This window comes from Leptodactylus fuscus, chromosome 4 (genome assembly GCF_031893055.1).
Source record: "Leptodactylus fuscus isolate aLepFus1 chromosome 4, aLepFus1.hap2, whole genome shotgun sequence".
Taxonomy (NCBI): domain Eukaryota; kingdom Metazoa; phylum Chordata; class Amphibia; order Anura; family Leptodactylidae; genus Leptodactylus; species Leptodactylus fuscus.
The window spans coordinates 141065731-141082651 of NC_134268.1; the positions used below are offsets into that span (position 1 = coordinate 141065731).

Below are 16921 nucleotides of genomic sequence, written 5' to 3' on the forward strand. Positions count from 1 at the left end.
AGGGATCTTCATCGGTTGGCTCCCGGCAGGTGTCTAATTTGGGGTGCATGTAATTACTCACGGTTACTGGGCCACAGTATCCGATAGCCAGGCACAAACCTAAGAGACACGTGGCCTGGAAACCACGAAGCACTGGACTTGACCGGAGGCCTTCTTTAGGTCCAGGAATGCAGAAAGGCTCCTTTATAGCTGCTCCTTTCTGTCAGGTTCACTCCTTCTTGGAGGCAGTAAAAGTATGGCTGTTATCCCCTCTGTATGGACTGGTGAATGGTCCTAGGAGAATCTGTACCTTACATGGGCTGCGAGATTCACCATGTAGCCCCTAGGGTTTGGCAGGAGTAATCTGAAAGTCCTGCTTGGAGTTGGACTAGCAACAGGTGCTGTTACCTCATAGATTTTAGTCGTTAAAGCTAGTATTCTCACAATCCTATATTTTAATAATATACAATGGCCGCGCATGACGGCTTTACGGGCTTCCCATGAGACAGCATCCGAGGAGAAAGTCCCCTAGTTTTCCCTGAAATAGTCAGTAAGATGGCCAAGCAGATTAATCTGGGAAGAGGGAGTTTTAAGGAGGGGCTCATTGAGGTGCAAATGACATCATCTAGGTGGGGCGGGGGTATCAGCCAGGAAGACAATCACTGGGGTGTGGTCGTACCAGGAAATGAGGCCTACTGTTGCTTCAGTGAGAAAATGAAGGACTAAACTATTTCCAAAACATTATTCAATGGAGCTTATGGGTCTATATTTTTGGACTCTTCTCAGCAATCTTGGTGGTAGGGAGTGTTCACACTTGCGCCCATGTCCACCTGCCGTGTTTCCATCCGCCGTGTTTCCGTCCTAATACCTGGAGAAACTGCATAGGGGACAGGCTGCCGCCAGTCAGTTTTAAAACCCATTCATTTGAATGGGTTTTTAATGCAAACCTCGATGGAGGGCATACGTTCCACATGATGTGTGGCTCACTGGGACGTTTCTGAAATGGAGTCCTGACTCAGGTATGGCATTTCACTACTGGCTGAGCCCAAAGTGTGTTTTCTCTCAACTTGCGAGCCATTTTATGTGTTGTATTTAAAGGAACTGGTCAAGAAAAAAAAAAAAAACTAAAAAAAAAAAAAAAAAGGTCAATCTTCCCTCAATTCCTAAGAAAGTATATATGCAAAAGTTAGAGGAAAACGTTTGTTTTTCTACCGTGTTAGCCAGTGGGTAGGAAATATAAAAAACAAAAAACTTGAGAGTCTTCAGTAGTTGATACCTTTTTAATGGCTAACTAATAATGATGACAGGTTACAAGCTTTCGAAGCTCTCGGCTTCTTCCTCAGGTAAATTTAGATATTGTTTTTAAATTTACCTGAGGAAGAAGCCGAGAGTTTTTAAATGTTGTAATCTATCATTATTAGTTAGCCATTAAAAGAAAGTATCAACTACTGAAGACTCAAGTTTTTTGTTTTTTTATATATGCAAAAGTTATGAATTTAAGAAATGAATTATACAATATTAATAAATAGCCCTTCTTTCAGGTACTCCAAATAATAAAAACTTCAGATATTTCTGATATTTCTAATTGTGAAAAATTCAAGCTAAGAAAAAGGAATGTCTTCAAAAGTGTAATCAAAATGACAGAATTAAATAAAAAAAAAAACCACGACATTTGTAAATAAAATTTATTTTGCTCTGTATTTTCCAAGATTAACATTGAAACTGTCACATAAAACTGCATTATAATACATTAATGTATCAACTATTTACAATATACAGTAGTGTATTCAATTCCTCAAAAATATAGATACAAAAGCTAGGAGACCCCCCAATGAGGTGCTCCAATTTAGGATAGTTCATCATAGATGAAAAGTTAAAGAACTGGCCCATAGCAACCTAAACCAAATCTAGGGAAAGAAAAATTAAGCAAAGCAACAAAGTGATTCAGTATAAGTGCGGTCACCACAATTCCTCCCCTCAGTAAAATATTGCACAATCAATTCACACAAAATGAGAAAAAAAAACAACAACAGAAAACCGATTTGATATTATTTCTATGAATCCAACAAAACTATGTTAAATGGCTAAGTCATTCCGATATAAATAGTTCTGGAATAGGAGGAAACTGGGAAGAGTGACAGGACATGCCGGTTAGTGGGAGAACCACAGCTTGTCTCAGCATGCTAAACATGTAGCAGTGGGTTGAACACTTAAAGTTCATTCTAACAGTTATAATCTACTTTTAGTGCTAGAGATATGTTACGATCATAACCAGTCAGTGATGCAAACCGTACCCAGTAAATGATATCTTCTGCATTTCTGCTGAATATGGCAGCTCATATATTGAATACTATAAGAAAAATGGTTTGTGACACAGTGGTCACTATGTAGCATCAGCTCAACTCAAGGCAATAATGGTAAAAGTTTTTGATTGTTAAACATCTTAAATAGTTTTGGTTCTCAGTTCATTCCACTGGTAGCTGGAAGAAAAGATGAAGCGGATATCCACAGGAAGCAGCATCTCGAGGCGACATAACGGGTCTTCAGGAAGACTATCTCAACCAAGACTGGAAAAAGGAAAAAAGTGTCAATGTAAGGCTTAAGTCTGCATGGATCAGTAAATGCTGGAGAGAATTTATCTTATGTGACATTTTTGTAGTCAGTTTTGCAGGAGGCCCCGTTGCCAGTTTGCCTCCTCTTTAAACATTTCTAGGGATATTTCAGTTTTTAGGTCAGCCACCTAATAGAGGAAAATTGTACAGAACATTTATGACATTTCATACAGTACAACTTGTCATTCACGTTAATTTTTGCTTAAGCTGCCGGACATGCCACTTTGCACTACACATACCAGTTTTTCAAAGTGGAATGTAGATGGCTAGTATTCTGTCACAAGTGGCTATTAAATAGGATCCACGTCAGATTATACACCATTACGTAATAAAACCCACTAGAAAAGAAGTACAAATATGTTGATAAATGTGGTCTTATGTCTGCACATAAACCAAACTCCATTCAAAACTGAGGGTAATATAAAAGAAAGCAGCAACAATTAGCTTTTTGCTTCTTAAAATGGGGGTACACATGCTTTCAGGGGCTAGACTCAATGTATTGTATAGAAGAAGCAGCACTCCACAAGGTACAGTATAGCATGGTCCTCTCACCTTCATTCACCAGCGTGAACATAGTGCCATGGAGTTACTCAAACGTTGCTGTTACTTCTTTGCGCTATAGTGTACTAACCGTATACAAAGTACAAATGTAGGACATACATTTGCACTTTATATATTAGTTGGGGTTCCCTACAGTAAACCCTTTGTTTAGCTTATTGTCTATGGACCCCTCTAACCAGTAGGTTCACACTAGTGTGACCTCTCTATTTTTTGGATCCCCAACAGACCTGAACAACGCAGCGCTGGAGTGGTAAAACAGTGGTTACACACGGATCCCGGCAAACCCCATCAACTATAATGGGGTTCTTCGGTTGACAGTGGTTTTTGAAACGAAATGAGAGAAGAAAAAGTCCTCCATGCAGGACATTTCTTCCTCAGATTTTCGTTGGACCATGTGCCAGAATGCAGATGTGAATGCCTCCTAGACAACAGTAAGACCCCTCTAACCATAGACAGCACTTTACTTATGGACCATTATATAAAGTAAGGTCAAGTGAACAAGGTCACCATACAGACACAGAGTAAGACCATTACGTTCAGAATCAGAATGGAGAGACTATTCCATCAGAAAAAGGTCATGAAAGGAATCGCAAGGCAGGGCTACATGGAGACACTGATGGCCTAATGGGATCTCACTCTGACACGTCATTTCCATGATGACTATGCCCATTAAAATAGAGTTTTTCAAATCAGGGCGTTTTTTTTTTTTTTTTTTTAACAAGCTATTTTTTATTTAGGAGTTTTTTTTGCTGGTTTCTATATTTAAAAATATCTAGAAATATTCTACTTTTCATACTTGTCACCATGAACACATGTAATAGGCTGGTGAATGTAATTTTATACACCTCATTTAGATCCTGCAGACAGACAGGGTCACTGAATGGTGGTACATTTAAGAGGATTTCTGGAAATTATATATCTAAGAAATGGAGGTCCAACACCCAGGATCCCCACAGACCAGCTAGATGACAAGGCCACCATATTTGGAGGATTGCTTTAGTCTCATCCCTGAAATATTATTATTATTATTATTATTATTATTAATAATAAATAATATAGGAAAACTGAGCCCCATTCACTTATCAGCACAGAGAAGAGGCTGCAGTGCTTGTAAGCTCCACGGCCACTTCAAACAGCCCAAGAGGGGGAGGGGGCCCAATTTATCAGACCGCACCAATCACATATTACTTACCCCTATGGATAGTTCAAAAATATATGAGCCCCAGAAAACTCAGTAAATGACGGCTCTATTGTACTGCAGGAGGCATGGAAACACAATATATACTTAAAACTCCATAGACATCTCCCCTGTACTTCATCACTTCCTAGGAACTGTAATCTATTAACATTTCTCATACAACTGACTCCCACACATCCTGCGGCATGGTCTATACACACTAAACAGGAAGGAAACACGTATCTCCCATAAGTCTGCCTAGGAGACATTTTTTAAACACAAACAGAAAAAAAAAAAAAAAAAACACCCCACACATACAATTTTTCCTGTACATGCATAAATCAAATGAATAAAGCCTTGCAGTACTGCAATGGTCTACAAAGTCTCATTTAAGGCAAATCAAATCAACAGGGATCGTAGCAGCAATGTTGGGAGAAGAGTTACCGGTGGCCTGGCTCATAGTCTTCATGAAGCATTATGACACAGGATGTCCAAACGTTATAGAAGTTATTCAGATTTTTGGTCTTTTTACAACCAATTGGTCAAAGATTTTAGTGGCCAATCTCTCATTGCTAGTAACTGCATTAGATAAATAAGAGAAGTAAAGGATACAAAGATACTGAATGACTGCCAAAATGTGGCGGCATGAGGAAAAATGTCATATATAAAGGAATAAAATAGAGAACAGAGGATGATGGATGATTATGATGTAAAACAAGGGCTGATCATACTCCAGGCTCAGGTTTTAATCTACATTTGCACAAGAATATTAAGAAGCACTAAGACTAGGAATAAGACAGGCTTGAGGAAGGATGTGTAGGGCTGATTATACTTAAATGTTTTGATCCACATTTGCACATGTATATTAAGCACTGAGGATAGGAATAAGACAGGTATAAGGTAGGGTAAGTAGGGCTGATCATACTTCAGATATAGGAATAAGACAGGTATAAGGTAGGGTATGTGGTTATTAGAATACAACACATTTCTTCACTCACCCGCATTCTAACTGATTCAGAAGATACCACTGCGAGGCGGGGTAAACTACAAAGCCAGGGAGAAAAGAGCTTAGTGCGGTTAATTCAGACATAGGAGGTTAGTAATACACAAGACTATGCAGATTAGTCTGGAGGGATTATCTGGTAACTGGGGGGGTAAGCAGGAGGCTGGATTATAGTATAAAACAAACTAATCTATTCGGCTTTTACTGTGGCCAAGCAATGCTGAAGGGGAGCCTATGTATGCTGCCCTATTTGCCAGTACAATATGACAACAGCGCTATGAGCTAGAGGGGCGGCATGGTGACTCTATGGTTAGCACTGTTGCTTTGCTGCACTGGGGCAACAACTGCAGGGAGGTTCGTATATTTTTGGCATGTGGGAGAACTTGTAGGAAACCCATGCAAAACAGGGACAATATACAGATAAGTACATTGACTTCCCATAAAACAACTGACCCTTGAGGGTACTGGGGATGACCACCGCTACAGCAGCGGCTAACTCCCCTACTCTACAACGCCACCTGCTGTGAGAAAAGCACATTACAAATATTGGTCATTTGTAGAGATGAGCGAGTAGTGTTCGATCGAATACTACGGTATTCGAAATACTCGTACTCGATCGAACACTACTAGCTGTTCGAAGTTTAAGGTTCGATGCAGAACCAACGTTGATTGGCAGAATGCTATACATTTTGCCAATCAACGCTGGTTCTTTTCTTACCTTTCCGAAGTCTTCTCCCGGCACAGGGTCCCCGCGTCTTCTTCCGGGTGGAATTCACTCTGCCTGCGCATGCGCAGTCGGCTCTGCCTAGGCCGGATGCCTAGGCAGAGTGAATTCCACCCGGAAGAAGACGCGGGGACCCTGCGCCGGGAGAAGACTTCAAGCAGAATCCAGCCCGACCGTCACTCGTGGACTTGGTAAGTATGATTTTATCGAATTTTGCCTACCCCTGAAACGAGCATTTCCCCCCCATAGACTATAATGGGGTTCGAAATCCGTTCGAACAGTCAAACAGTGTGCGGCTGTTCGAATTGGATTTTGAACCTCGGACATTTTAGTGTTCGCTCATCTCTAGTCATTTGCCATTACTGACTGAAAGATTTCTCTCTATGCACAGTAATAGGATGAAGACTTTCAGTCAGCAACAAGGTGGAGTTAAGCTACGGTGGCGTCCCCATCTCTTGAACACATTGGACTCCTAGCTGTCAGCACTAGTACTCCACTGCGACTGTACATTCACACACAAGGCAGAGACTACTAAAATCAAAATGTTTGCCACTACTCCATGTTGCCCTCAGACATCTGATGATTGCCACACAGTTAACATTCTGTGAAGTTTGTTAGTGGATGGGATTTCAACAAATTCCATCCACGCACTGCAGAAAAGATCAATGCTATCGAACTGATCGGTGCTTGTTACATGGACCTTTTACACTGGCCAATAATTGGGGGTTGGGGGTCGCATGAATGAGCCATTCATTTTCATTATTTATGTGTGGTCAGTTTATGTGGTGACTGTAGGGTCTTGTATACATGTCTACTTCTAGGCTGATACTTGGCCCATGTAAAGAGCCCTCAAGAAAGCTTTCATCAAAGTGCTATTTAATGCTTTGCTTCTAGCAGTTATCTTCTCCTGCTGTAGGTGAATATTCCTAAGTGGTATTGGCGGAGTACCTTTAGAATAGGCCACCGATATTGGATTAGTGAGCACTTGACTTTTGTACCCCAACTGATCAGCAGAATGAAGATGCCCTTTGTCTAGTTTATACAGGAACAGCAGGTAGCGGTCCTTTATACTGCAGTGCAGTCCTACTGAAGGACCAGGCACAACCACACCCAGATGTACAGTGTGGTTGTCGAGAAACGGCCCTGACATGTAGAACCAAACCCATAGATATGGAAAAACTGCAGCATGAGCAGAAATCTGCACTGTATTTTACTGTACTTTCTAAATTTGTGTGGAAAGGAGCTGAAAATTTGCAACAAATACACCACACGGTTTGCTTTACTACAGTAATGTATATTACTGTGTTGCTAATCCTGTATATTGGTTGGGATGCATGTTGCTGCTCCTCAGGAGTGGGCCTGATATAATTTATTTCCTTGTAACCATGTATATGTCTACCATACTAATAATGATATATTATGATCTAAACCAACTGTTGACACATGGGGGAACCATTTGTTTAGTACATAAAATTCTAGCAAAAGACTTCACAAATGATATAGGGGTACAACCAGGAAATGAAACACAAAAATGAAATGTGAAATAAGTTAAAACTGATCAAATTAAATGCAGGTAGTTAGCTACAAAACCAATGTAATTTTTAGTCTCGCAGGACGACCCATTTGTGCTCTTTCACCACAGAAGACAACAACACTGGAAAAGCAATAATATTAGATAAGCTGGGTTAGAAGAATTAAGGCAACAAAATGAGAAAAAGTAATTTCAAAAGTAATAAAACTTCAAAGGGTGTTCTGTGTTATCCATACTTTCTTCAAAGAGGAAGATGATTTCATTTTTAGGTTTCAAGATTTCAAGTTTTAAGCCTATCTGCTACTAGGTGGGAAGAATATGCTGAACATGAGAGGGGTGATGCTACTACATAACCCAAGGGTCAATCAAGTGAGTTACAAAACATTATGTCCATGGGTAAAAAATAAAACCTAACAAAAAAAAAAAAAATCCCATCTTATCTCATCTTTGCTGACTCTTGCAGATGACAGGGGTTAATCTCCTTATCTCAAGGATACTATCTATGCTGACACTGCTTTAGCAATGCCTCTTTATTTACCTGCTTTGTGACCTTTTTTTCTTCCCACTAATTACACAATGTTGCCTAGGTCCCTGCCCTAGTCTATTTTCCTAGCATCTCAGGATGGGTGAGGATTCGCTGCTTTTAGATCAGGGGTAGGCAACCTTTTTTTTGTTTGGTGTGCCAATTTGAATGAAAAAAAAAAAAAAAAATCAAAGATGAGGTACTCCGAGTGCTGGTCAAAAACTGTAAGGCTGACGACCCCTATACTAAAGTCATATAGCAGTGTTTGACCACCTGGAAAGAAACACCGTAAGGCTAAGGCCTCACATTTCAGAAATGCAGCTATTTTTGTTGCTGCAGATTTTGCTGCGTTCTTCTGAACCAATGCCAGGGGTGGATTGAGCAGAAGGGAGACATATATAAAGGTTCCTAGATAGTTCCCATTCTTATTGTAGCCATTCTTGGCTTTGGCTCCAAAAATTGCTGCAAAATCTGCAACAAATATGCTGGGGCCTCAACCTTAGGGGAGCATCACACAACCAGCAACATACTGGTTCTGCACTAATTGATACGGGCAGTATGTCGCTGGGACGCAGGGACACCTAGGAACAGATGACTATACTGCTAGGAGTCCCACTCTCAGCATGAAGTTCATGTCGGTAAATCTGAAACACGGTCGTGTGCTGCACCCTTTAAGCCTCCAGCACAAAAAATGGCACGGATGAAAAATGAATTGACAGGGCTGCAAATGCAAACACATATAGGACCTGCACCAACATTTGCAGCTCTTCAATTTGGGCCCAGACACACGGCCGCAAAAACAACGGCTGTGTGTATGAGCCCATTAAAATATAATAGTCCACAATCCTGGATAAAAAGTCTGGTCATGTGCATTACAAGTTAGTAATTCCATGTGCCTCATATTAATAGCAGTTAACCTCATCATGTACCTCACATTAACCCCTGTATACTTCACATAAGAGATACTGATATGTGGGACATATGGAGGTAATAACTGAGCATCTTCATCATTGAGGTCTTTTATTATTACCTGCATATGTCTCACATATTAGTAACCCTTTTGTGAGGTACACAGGGACTAATGTGAAGGATATGATGGGGTTAATTGCTATTAATGTGAGGCACATGGAATTACTAAAACTAAATTAATAACTCCAAACGCCTGACATTCATAGGCTTAGTTATTCCAGCATGTACTTGATGTTTTTTTTTTTTTGTTTTTTTTACTTTCACTTTGCTGGGAGCTTCTCTTGCACTTTCCTCTGCTTCTTCTCTTGTGAGCAGGTGGACGGCAGGGGCTCTCACTACAGGCAGGATCCTGGAGCTGTGTATTGATAAGCTCCGCTCCCTGAGCTCACCTCTCTCCTCTCATTGGTGGGCAGAGAGATATGCAGCAAGATATACCACGCGTACCAGGGGTTGCCGACCCCTGTTTTAGATTATCAGCAATCAGTAGGTTAATTGAACACTGCTGATATAGGCTTGGACAGGGGTTTTGCTCAGTGTCTGTTATCTCACACAGAGAAGTGTTGAGATTAATGAAATCCCACTCTAAGTTTTGGCAGCATGTAAATGTTCTCTCTATCCAAACCTGTGTATTGTAATGTGCATTTACTGTGCACATCTGATCTCTATTTATATTAGATTTCTAGTGATCATAGAAAATCTTTCATGGTAGAGTCAATGTCTATATCTAGCGACATTTCCTGTCTATTAGTCAAATCCCAACCACCACACTGTTGAAGAATTAAGAACGTGAGAATAGGCAAATGAATGGAGCTGAGCTGTAATAACAGTCATAGCCACTATTCCTTGTGGAGCACTGTGCTTGGTGAATACAAGGAAATGACCTATTGTTTAAATTACATTATATATTAACCAGTTCTGGACCACCTGATGGCTATATACATCCGGACAGGTCTATTATAACATTATGGGTGCACAATGAAAAAATTATTATTATTATTATTGTTGTTTATTCATATAGCACCATTAATTCCATGGTGCTTTACATTTGGTTAAATAAATAAAAAATGTCCGTAATGGAAAGGGAAAAGTATTTTTAAAAGCTATTTCTATGGGCTCTTTGTACTAGAAAAAAAAATGTGAAACTCCTTTTGTGTTTACCAAATTTAATAAAAATAAATAAATAAAAAGACTTAGGCATCACTGAAAAAAAATGCAAACTTTTTTCTTTACAAAGAAAAAAAAAAAAAAAAAAAAAAAGGAAATTGGCCCAATCCCGAATCAGTTAAAAAAATGCTCATGAATTTTTTGTAATGTTTTGAATTTTTCATGTTACTACAATTAACTCTCTTTTTTTTTTTTTTTTTTTAGACATGCTCGGTGGACCCTGCAGAGGTCATTGTACAGGGGAGGGGGCTAGATAAGCTGTAAAAACACCTATCTTGACAGGTGGATTTTGGTTTTTATCTACATATATGTATTCACTGTCATCATCTGTTTGCAGATAAATGATGTGTGTGTGGCCTGACTCAGAGCTTATTTTTTTTTTGTATGGGAAATAAACAAAAACAAAATACCCCCCAAAATTATTTAACATATTATTTCTGACACATTCCCTTTAAGAAGCTATAGCAATGAATATCATAGTCCAAGACAACCCCTTTAAATATGGCCACCAATGGAAGCCTATGGGACGGATGAACAGAGCGAAGTACAGTGGCGATAAATGCCTTGCAGTACATGTGCTTGACTCATTAAGACCCCATCCTTTGTGATTTCATAATCAGCGACTATAGAGAGGATTGGACATTATCCTATTTAAACAGCCAGCAAGGAATGCGTCCTCTACAGGAGATATTCACAATCTGCAGCAGCTCAACTCAACCATAGCTAAATTCCATGGGATTCTTCAGACGCACGCACTGTGATCAGCTGATCTCCAGGACAGATTCAGTTTCAATAAAAAGAAATAAAATTCATCTTTGGTCCTAAAGTTATAAAACAGTATTTTCAATATAATTTACAGTTTTCTCGCCATTCCAATGTCCACCAAACATGTCACCCATTGACACAAAATGTCATGCGACAAGCAGTGGCCAATTCAGTGACTGTTATTCAAGAATGTGAACAAGCACATAGTCTACAAAGTTGCTATAAACACAGTGCCCCTTTAACATGGAAAAGAAACTTTTCTAGAACTTTTGACACATTGAAACAACCCTAAGATATAATAAGCAAAATAAGGATGAAGTGCACATAAGACTTAGCAGCTCACTCAGTCGACCACCATCTCTCCTGACTCCCCTGACTTTTTACGATATTCATCACATCTGGGTGGCAAAGAAATCCAACCTATTTATCAGCGTCCCATCTATCTACTACTATATTCATCATAACAATACAAGCATATGGCCGTGTAAATATCTCTAGATCCATGAGATAGAGATAGTTCTTACCACAGGTCGAGACTCTTCTCTTTCCAGAATCTTCTGAGCTTGATCAGCTGGAAATCTTAATACCGTAGTAATAACTTTTGCCATTGTCTAAGCAAAATGCATAAGAGGAAAGTGCATTAAAAACGTCACACTGATCAATGTGGAATACATTTAGGGAGTTATTCAATTCAATGTCATGTATTTGAAGTCAGCAGTAATAAAATACTATGCAAAAAATTTGCTGTACCTAAAATATAAAACAAAAATTCAAGCTCAAGAGAAAGAGGACTTTTCATGTTTCTCACAGTAATATCATAGAAGTTCCTGACAATCTTAACAGTCAACATTTTGGGAAAGGAATTCTATGTGATGCAGTCTCATCTGTTCCCCATTTTACATGTCTAATATCTCATTATCAGTAATAGATCTACCTTTCTAAGTTTAGCCTGAAAGAGAATGTACATATGAACCTGTGTAACTGCACTGGAAAATCAGGTTTGCAGTTTCCACACTGACCACTAGATGTCAGTACAGAATAAACTTGCACATACCCAAGACTAGTGTACATTTCAGTCACTGGAAAATGGTAAGGGTTGATTCACTATACTATAGTACTGTTATGTAATGTCTGTTGCTCTCATCCACCACAAGTAGAGAGCAATGGACATTAGACATGCAGACTGAGCTCCCTCCATTGGGAATCAAATTGCATTAAACTCCATCTAAATAATATGACGGAGCTGTCTTCTGTTAGATATTTTACTTTACTGATGGTAGAAAAAGTCCTGCTTGCATCATCCAGTCATGTTTTTCCACAACATAGTGAATGGGAATGGACGCAGATGGAGAAGGCAATACCGGTGTCAGTTATTCTACTACCGTTAAAGTCCAATGCTGTTATCATATGATGAGATGACAGTAACAGACTGCATCAACAGTAGTGTGGACATACCCTAACTGATGGTAATATTTTTGTAAGCCATGCTGTAGTGGCAATAATTTCTACTATACTGTGCCCTCACAATACCATTCTTGCAGTCAAAATCAATGGATTAGACTTGTGTAAGGAATGCAGTTTCTTACCTTCGTTTCCTTTCCCATCATATATTCATACAAAACTTTTCTTAAATACTCAAATTCTGTAGGCTCTCCAAAAACTGACACATCAGTGTACCGATGATTGACATCTGAAGTATAAAAGATCGTATTCCATATGTAATTTCATGAAATAATTGCTTTCCGCAGTTCTAACCACAACATAACAGAATTTTATTCAACACTTGGATTCATAATGAAGTTCTAAAGCAAGCAATAATCATGTAATTCAAGGGTTTTCCAGGATTATGAACCTGATGTACTATTCTTAGGACAGTTCCTCAATATCAATAACACCTGGCAGCCTTACGCTGGGTTCACACCAGCGACAAAACTCTGTTATCAGGTTTCCGTCTTCTGCATGCAGAAGACGGAAACCTGTCATGCAGAGTCCGGCCGTGAGCGCTGGTGAGTATTTTAAACTCTCCGCGGCGAAACCGGGGTTTTTTTTAAACTGGACACAGAGTATTGCAAAAGATCACCAACACTTACGCCCTGGAAAACCCCTTTAATGGATGGATTTATCTGCAATTATGAAATCCTGTCAATCTAAATACCTGCGATTTTTGACCAGTCATAACATCATGAAGGAATCAGATATTGTTTAAGGAGCTAACCATAGGATTAAGCACACAAGGATGTGTTATGCCCGGCTTGACCACAATGTCATAAGTAGACCATGTAGCCTACTGCCTCATCCTTGGCCCAGGCTACAAGTTACTGAAGTGTATAGAAGGGCCTTATCTGTGTGAAAACGAAAACTGAGGTCTCTATCTTATAATTTTAATACATAATATATTCAAGTCACCAAACTGCACCAATGTCAAAACAGTAAATGTTTCCCACCTTTATAAGGAGTACCAAGGGGAGTGACAAACACACCACGCGAGTAGTTTTTCAACTGGTCTTCCAAAGAGTTAACCTATAAAAACAAGAAAAATAGTTGAAAGGAGAGAAAAACAAATCTAGATGTAACAATAAGAATTATGCCTACACTCAAACACCTACCCAAGACACTGGCTCAGATTTACTAATCGTGTAAAAATATACCAGGTTTATCAGTGGCCAACGCTCAAAGATCAAAAATATATCTTTAGATTGCGTTCAGGACACCTTTTGGTATGGGCCAGAATTTTTCAATATAATTTTGGCGCATCAAGGCCTATTTAAGCCACAATGCCTTTTTTATAAGAATGCGCACCCATGTCTTATGTTGCCTCTTCTCTGCAGAATAATCCAAGATATCATTACTCAATGTCCATACAGAAATCAGACAAACAGAACACAAAGAGTCTCCTATACTCTACCTTCTCATTAAGTTCCTGCTCTTTCAGTTTAGCGTCATTTAGTTGTGTGGTTTTCTTTGCCAATTGTGCCTTAAGAAAAAAAAAAAAAAAAAAAGGTAAAAAAAAAAGTCTATAACATTACAAATAAAACAAACAAGAACGTAAACTAGTAAAATACATAAACTATCATGAGCTTTATAATGAGGGTTGTCCTGGGCAGCTCCCTAGAAAGCGTACTATGTTTTCATGTCAATACTGGCATGCAATAGACAGGCTTGGACTTCTTTGAGATCGGGATGAGAAAGTTTACTTCACTTAAAAGGGTTATCCACTTTCTACAATAGATCACTAGAACCATAGACTTCATTGAGGTAGTGTTGCAGCGCCTCCACTGTTTTTATGGTAAGTGAGCAGCGCGGCTCTCCTGTACTGCCTCGCAGATAAAGAAGAGTAGTTAATTTCCCACCCCATGGAGTAGGAGGAGGGGGTGGGGTACACCCTGGCAGGGAGGTGTGGCCAAGCACAAGCCAAGAGAAATTGTTTTACCTTACCACCAACACACAACTGTGAAGAAAGTTAAGAGAGCTGGGTGTGTGTGTCCAGCTCCATTAGAAGATCCTCCCAGCTCCCTGGAACCAAAGTATTCTGTTTCTCTCCCATTATTTTAAGGCTGTTGGCATTTTGTGTCACTTGTTCTCTTATTCTTGTATATATAGCAAGGAATCATTTAAATATTAAACTGTTAAACTTAAAGTAACCCATTACCCATTTTGAGGTTTGTTTGTGTTTGACTGTTGGAGACATGTGTGCATAGGTTAGTGTGGTTTCCACTGAGCCGTCAAGTCAGTGGCGGTGGCAGCGTGTACTTGGGGTGCAATTTACCCTCAAGTACAAGATTGAGTGAGTTGACCCCTGACAGCTGCACCCACATCTTGTGCTAGGACAGCTCATATATGACAAGTTTGTTAACAAATTTTGGCTCCTTTTTGTGAAATCCTGCATTTTATCCCTCTTTCCCTGGCTTCTGTATTGAGAGCTAGTTCCTGCTTTTCATTGTGTACAGGCTGTGTGAAATGAAAAGAAAATGAGGGTGAGTGAGGCTCACTTCAAACAGCTACAAAGCAGGCATTATAAAACGTACAAACTTGCTTTTGGTGCCATATGAAATAGGTAATTCTTTGAACTACATCCTTAAGTATGATTTACAGAAATATGTCTGGTTGAAAATGCATTCGGGATTGGGATATGTATATGCAAAGACAGCTCTCAGTACAGAAACAAGGGGAAAAAAATTTCACAGAAAGGAACCAAAATGTGTTAATTACATTTATTAACTGTAAGGCTCCGTTCCCACTGAGTAACGTGCCGCGCATTCAGACATGTATACATTTTTAACCCATTGATTTCAAGGTGTAGCACGCAGGAGCCGACACACATTGAAGTGAATGGGATTTGTTTTGTGCGCTCGCACTCTGATACGTGCATATGTGTCTGAATGCGCGTTACTCTGGGAACGGAGCCTTTAATATTACAAAAATTACACAGCTCTGCAAAAAAAATTTTTCAAGAGCCGTTTTGGTTATTCCACATAATCTTTATGTTTTTTGGTGTGTTGAATCTGAAAATGACTATAAAGATTACATGGAATAACCAAAACAGCTCTTGAAATTTTCTTTTTTTGCAGACTTGTTATTAATGGCACAAAAGCTGCCAGAAAATCAAAAGTTGCCAAAAAATGTAGTAAAAATTATATATGAATTTTACCTGCATCTCTGAACGATCAGAGTCCTGAAAAAAACACAGAAAAAACAAACAATAATGTGTTAGTTTTGCAGCACACACATGTTCTATACATTTCCTACATATACCTGGGAGCTCACCTCTGCTTCTTGAGATGCCTCCTCTTCCTTTCTTTTTGACAGCTCATCCTGTAGTCTTTCTAGTTCTTCCTGTAAATCAGTCACTTTAGAGGTCATCTCTTCTTCTCGTGCCTACAACGGGATAAAATGTTAATAGGGATCAGACCTCAAGTACTTTCAGGATGCAGTACAAATTGTCAGATATCACCTTCAACAAGTCCCACCTCATTTCACAGCAAGAGTCCAAAAACTGCATTTTTGTATAACAATCTATAAATATGAGAAGTAGCAATTACAGCATCTAGGAGAATATAGTGTATTCAGGAGAAGAAAGCACACCATGCACACCCACGGCTGGTACCTCTGCAACCGAGAGTAGTTTGTTCCAATGTAGTGAATACAACTTTATGTGACTGAAGAATATTCTTTGCAGTTCCTGCAAGGTACATGTGTGCCACAAAGTAGTAAATTACAGTAGTAAACCATCTAAAAATGTACCATAACTATGCGGTTGTCGAAGCCACTCACTCATTTATTTAATCCTTTTCTCTCTACGTCCTCCCAAGGTGGCACCACAGTAGCAGAGGACATAGCTACTATGTCCTCCCTACTAATGCCGATATCTTTGGACTGCATGAAGATATCTTGATGCTTTAAAATGCATTTTATACTTTATAGAATTTATACTTTTGGAGCGATTCACTGTTGAAAACGCTATTTGGCATTGAGATCCAACTGCAGATCTCAATTTCCGACAGCGTTTCAACAGTGAATCGCTAAAAAATTATAAGTTCTATCATAAAGTGCTTGGTATCATTTAAAAGATGAGATTCTCCTCAGAATGTCCAAAGATAAAGGGCTCTAAAGTGCACCCCCCTTCCCCCCCCGTCTAAGCAAGTAATTTAAAAACTGTAAAAGGAAGAGGGAAGGAGGGCTCCTGAAGCGTGCACACAGACAGAGAAGCAATCTGGGCTTTGTGCACAACCTATATGTGACCCCCAGGAGGGGGGGGGATAAGGGGATTCAGTCCCTATTTCCCCCCTCCTGTCAATCAGAGTGCATACTATACTTTAGCTCTCTGATTGTCACATGCAAGTATAATGTAATTCTCCTCTGATCTTTACTAGTGGGGTATTCTTATGTTCTACCCCCTGAACATAACCAGGAAGC

The 16921-nt window shown here is 39.4% G+C and overlaps 1 protein-coding gene across 1 annotated transcript in view; it reads right to left on the reverse strand.

Annotated features, from left to right (window-relative positions):
* Positions 1-1650: 1650 nt before the first annotated feature.
* Positions 1651-16921, reverse strand: part of GOLGA4 (golgin A4) — a 62464-nt gene continuing 47193 nt past the window's right edge. The window contains exons 20-26 of the mRNA XM_075271069.1: positions 15773-15883; positions 15657-15680; positions 13914-13982; positions 13453-13528; positions 12595-12698; positions 11533-11619; positions 1651-2546 (exon numbers count right to left, since the gene is read on the reverse strand). Coding sequence (XP_075127170.1) covers positions 2532-2546; positions 11533-11619; positions 12595-12698; positions 13453-13528; positions 13914-13982; positions 15657-15680; positions 15773-15883 — 486 coding nt within the window. The 3' untranslated portion in view covers positions 1651-2531. The remainder of the gene's footprint in view (positions 2547-11532; positions 11620-12594; positions 12699-13452; positions 13529-13913; positions 13983-15656; positions 15681-15772; positions 15884-16921) is intronic.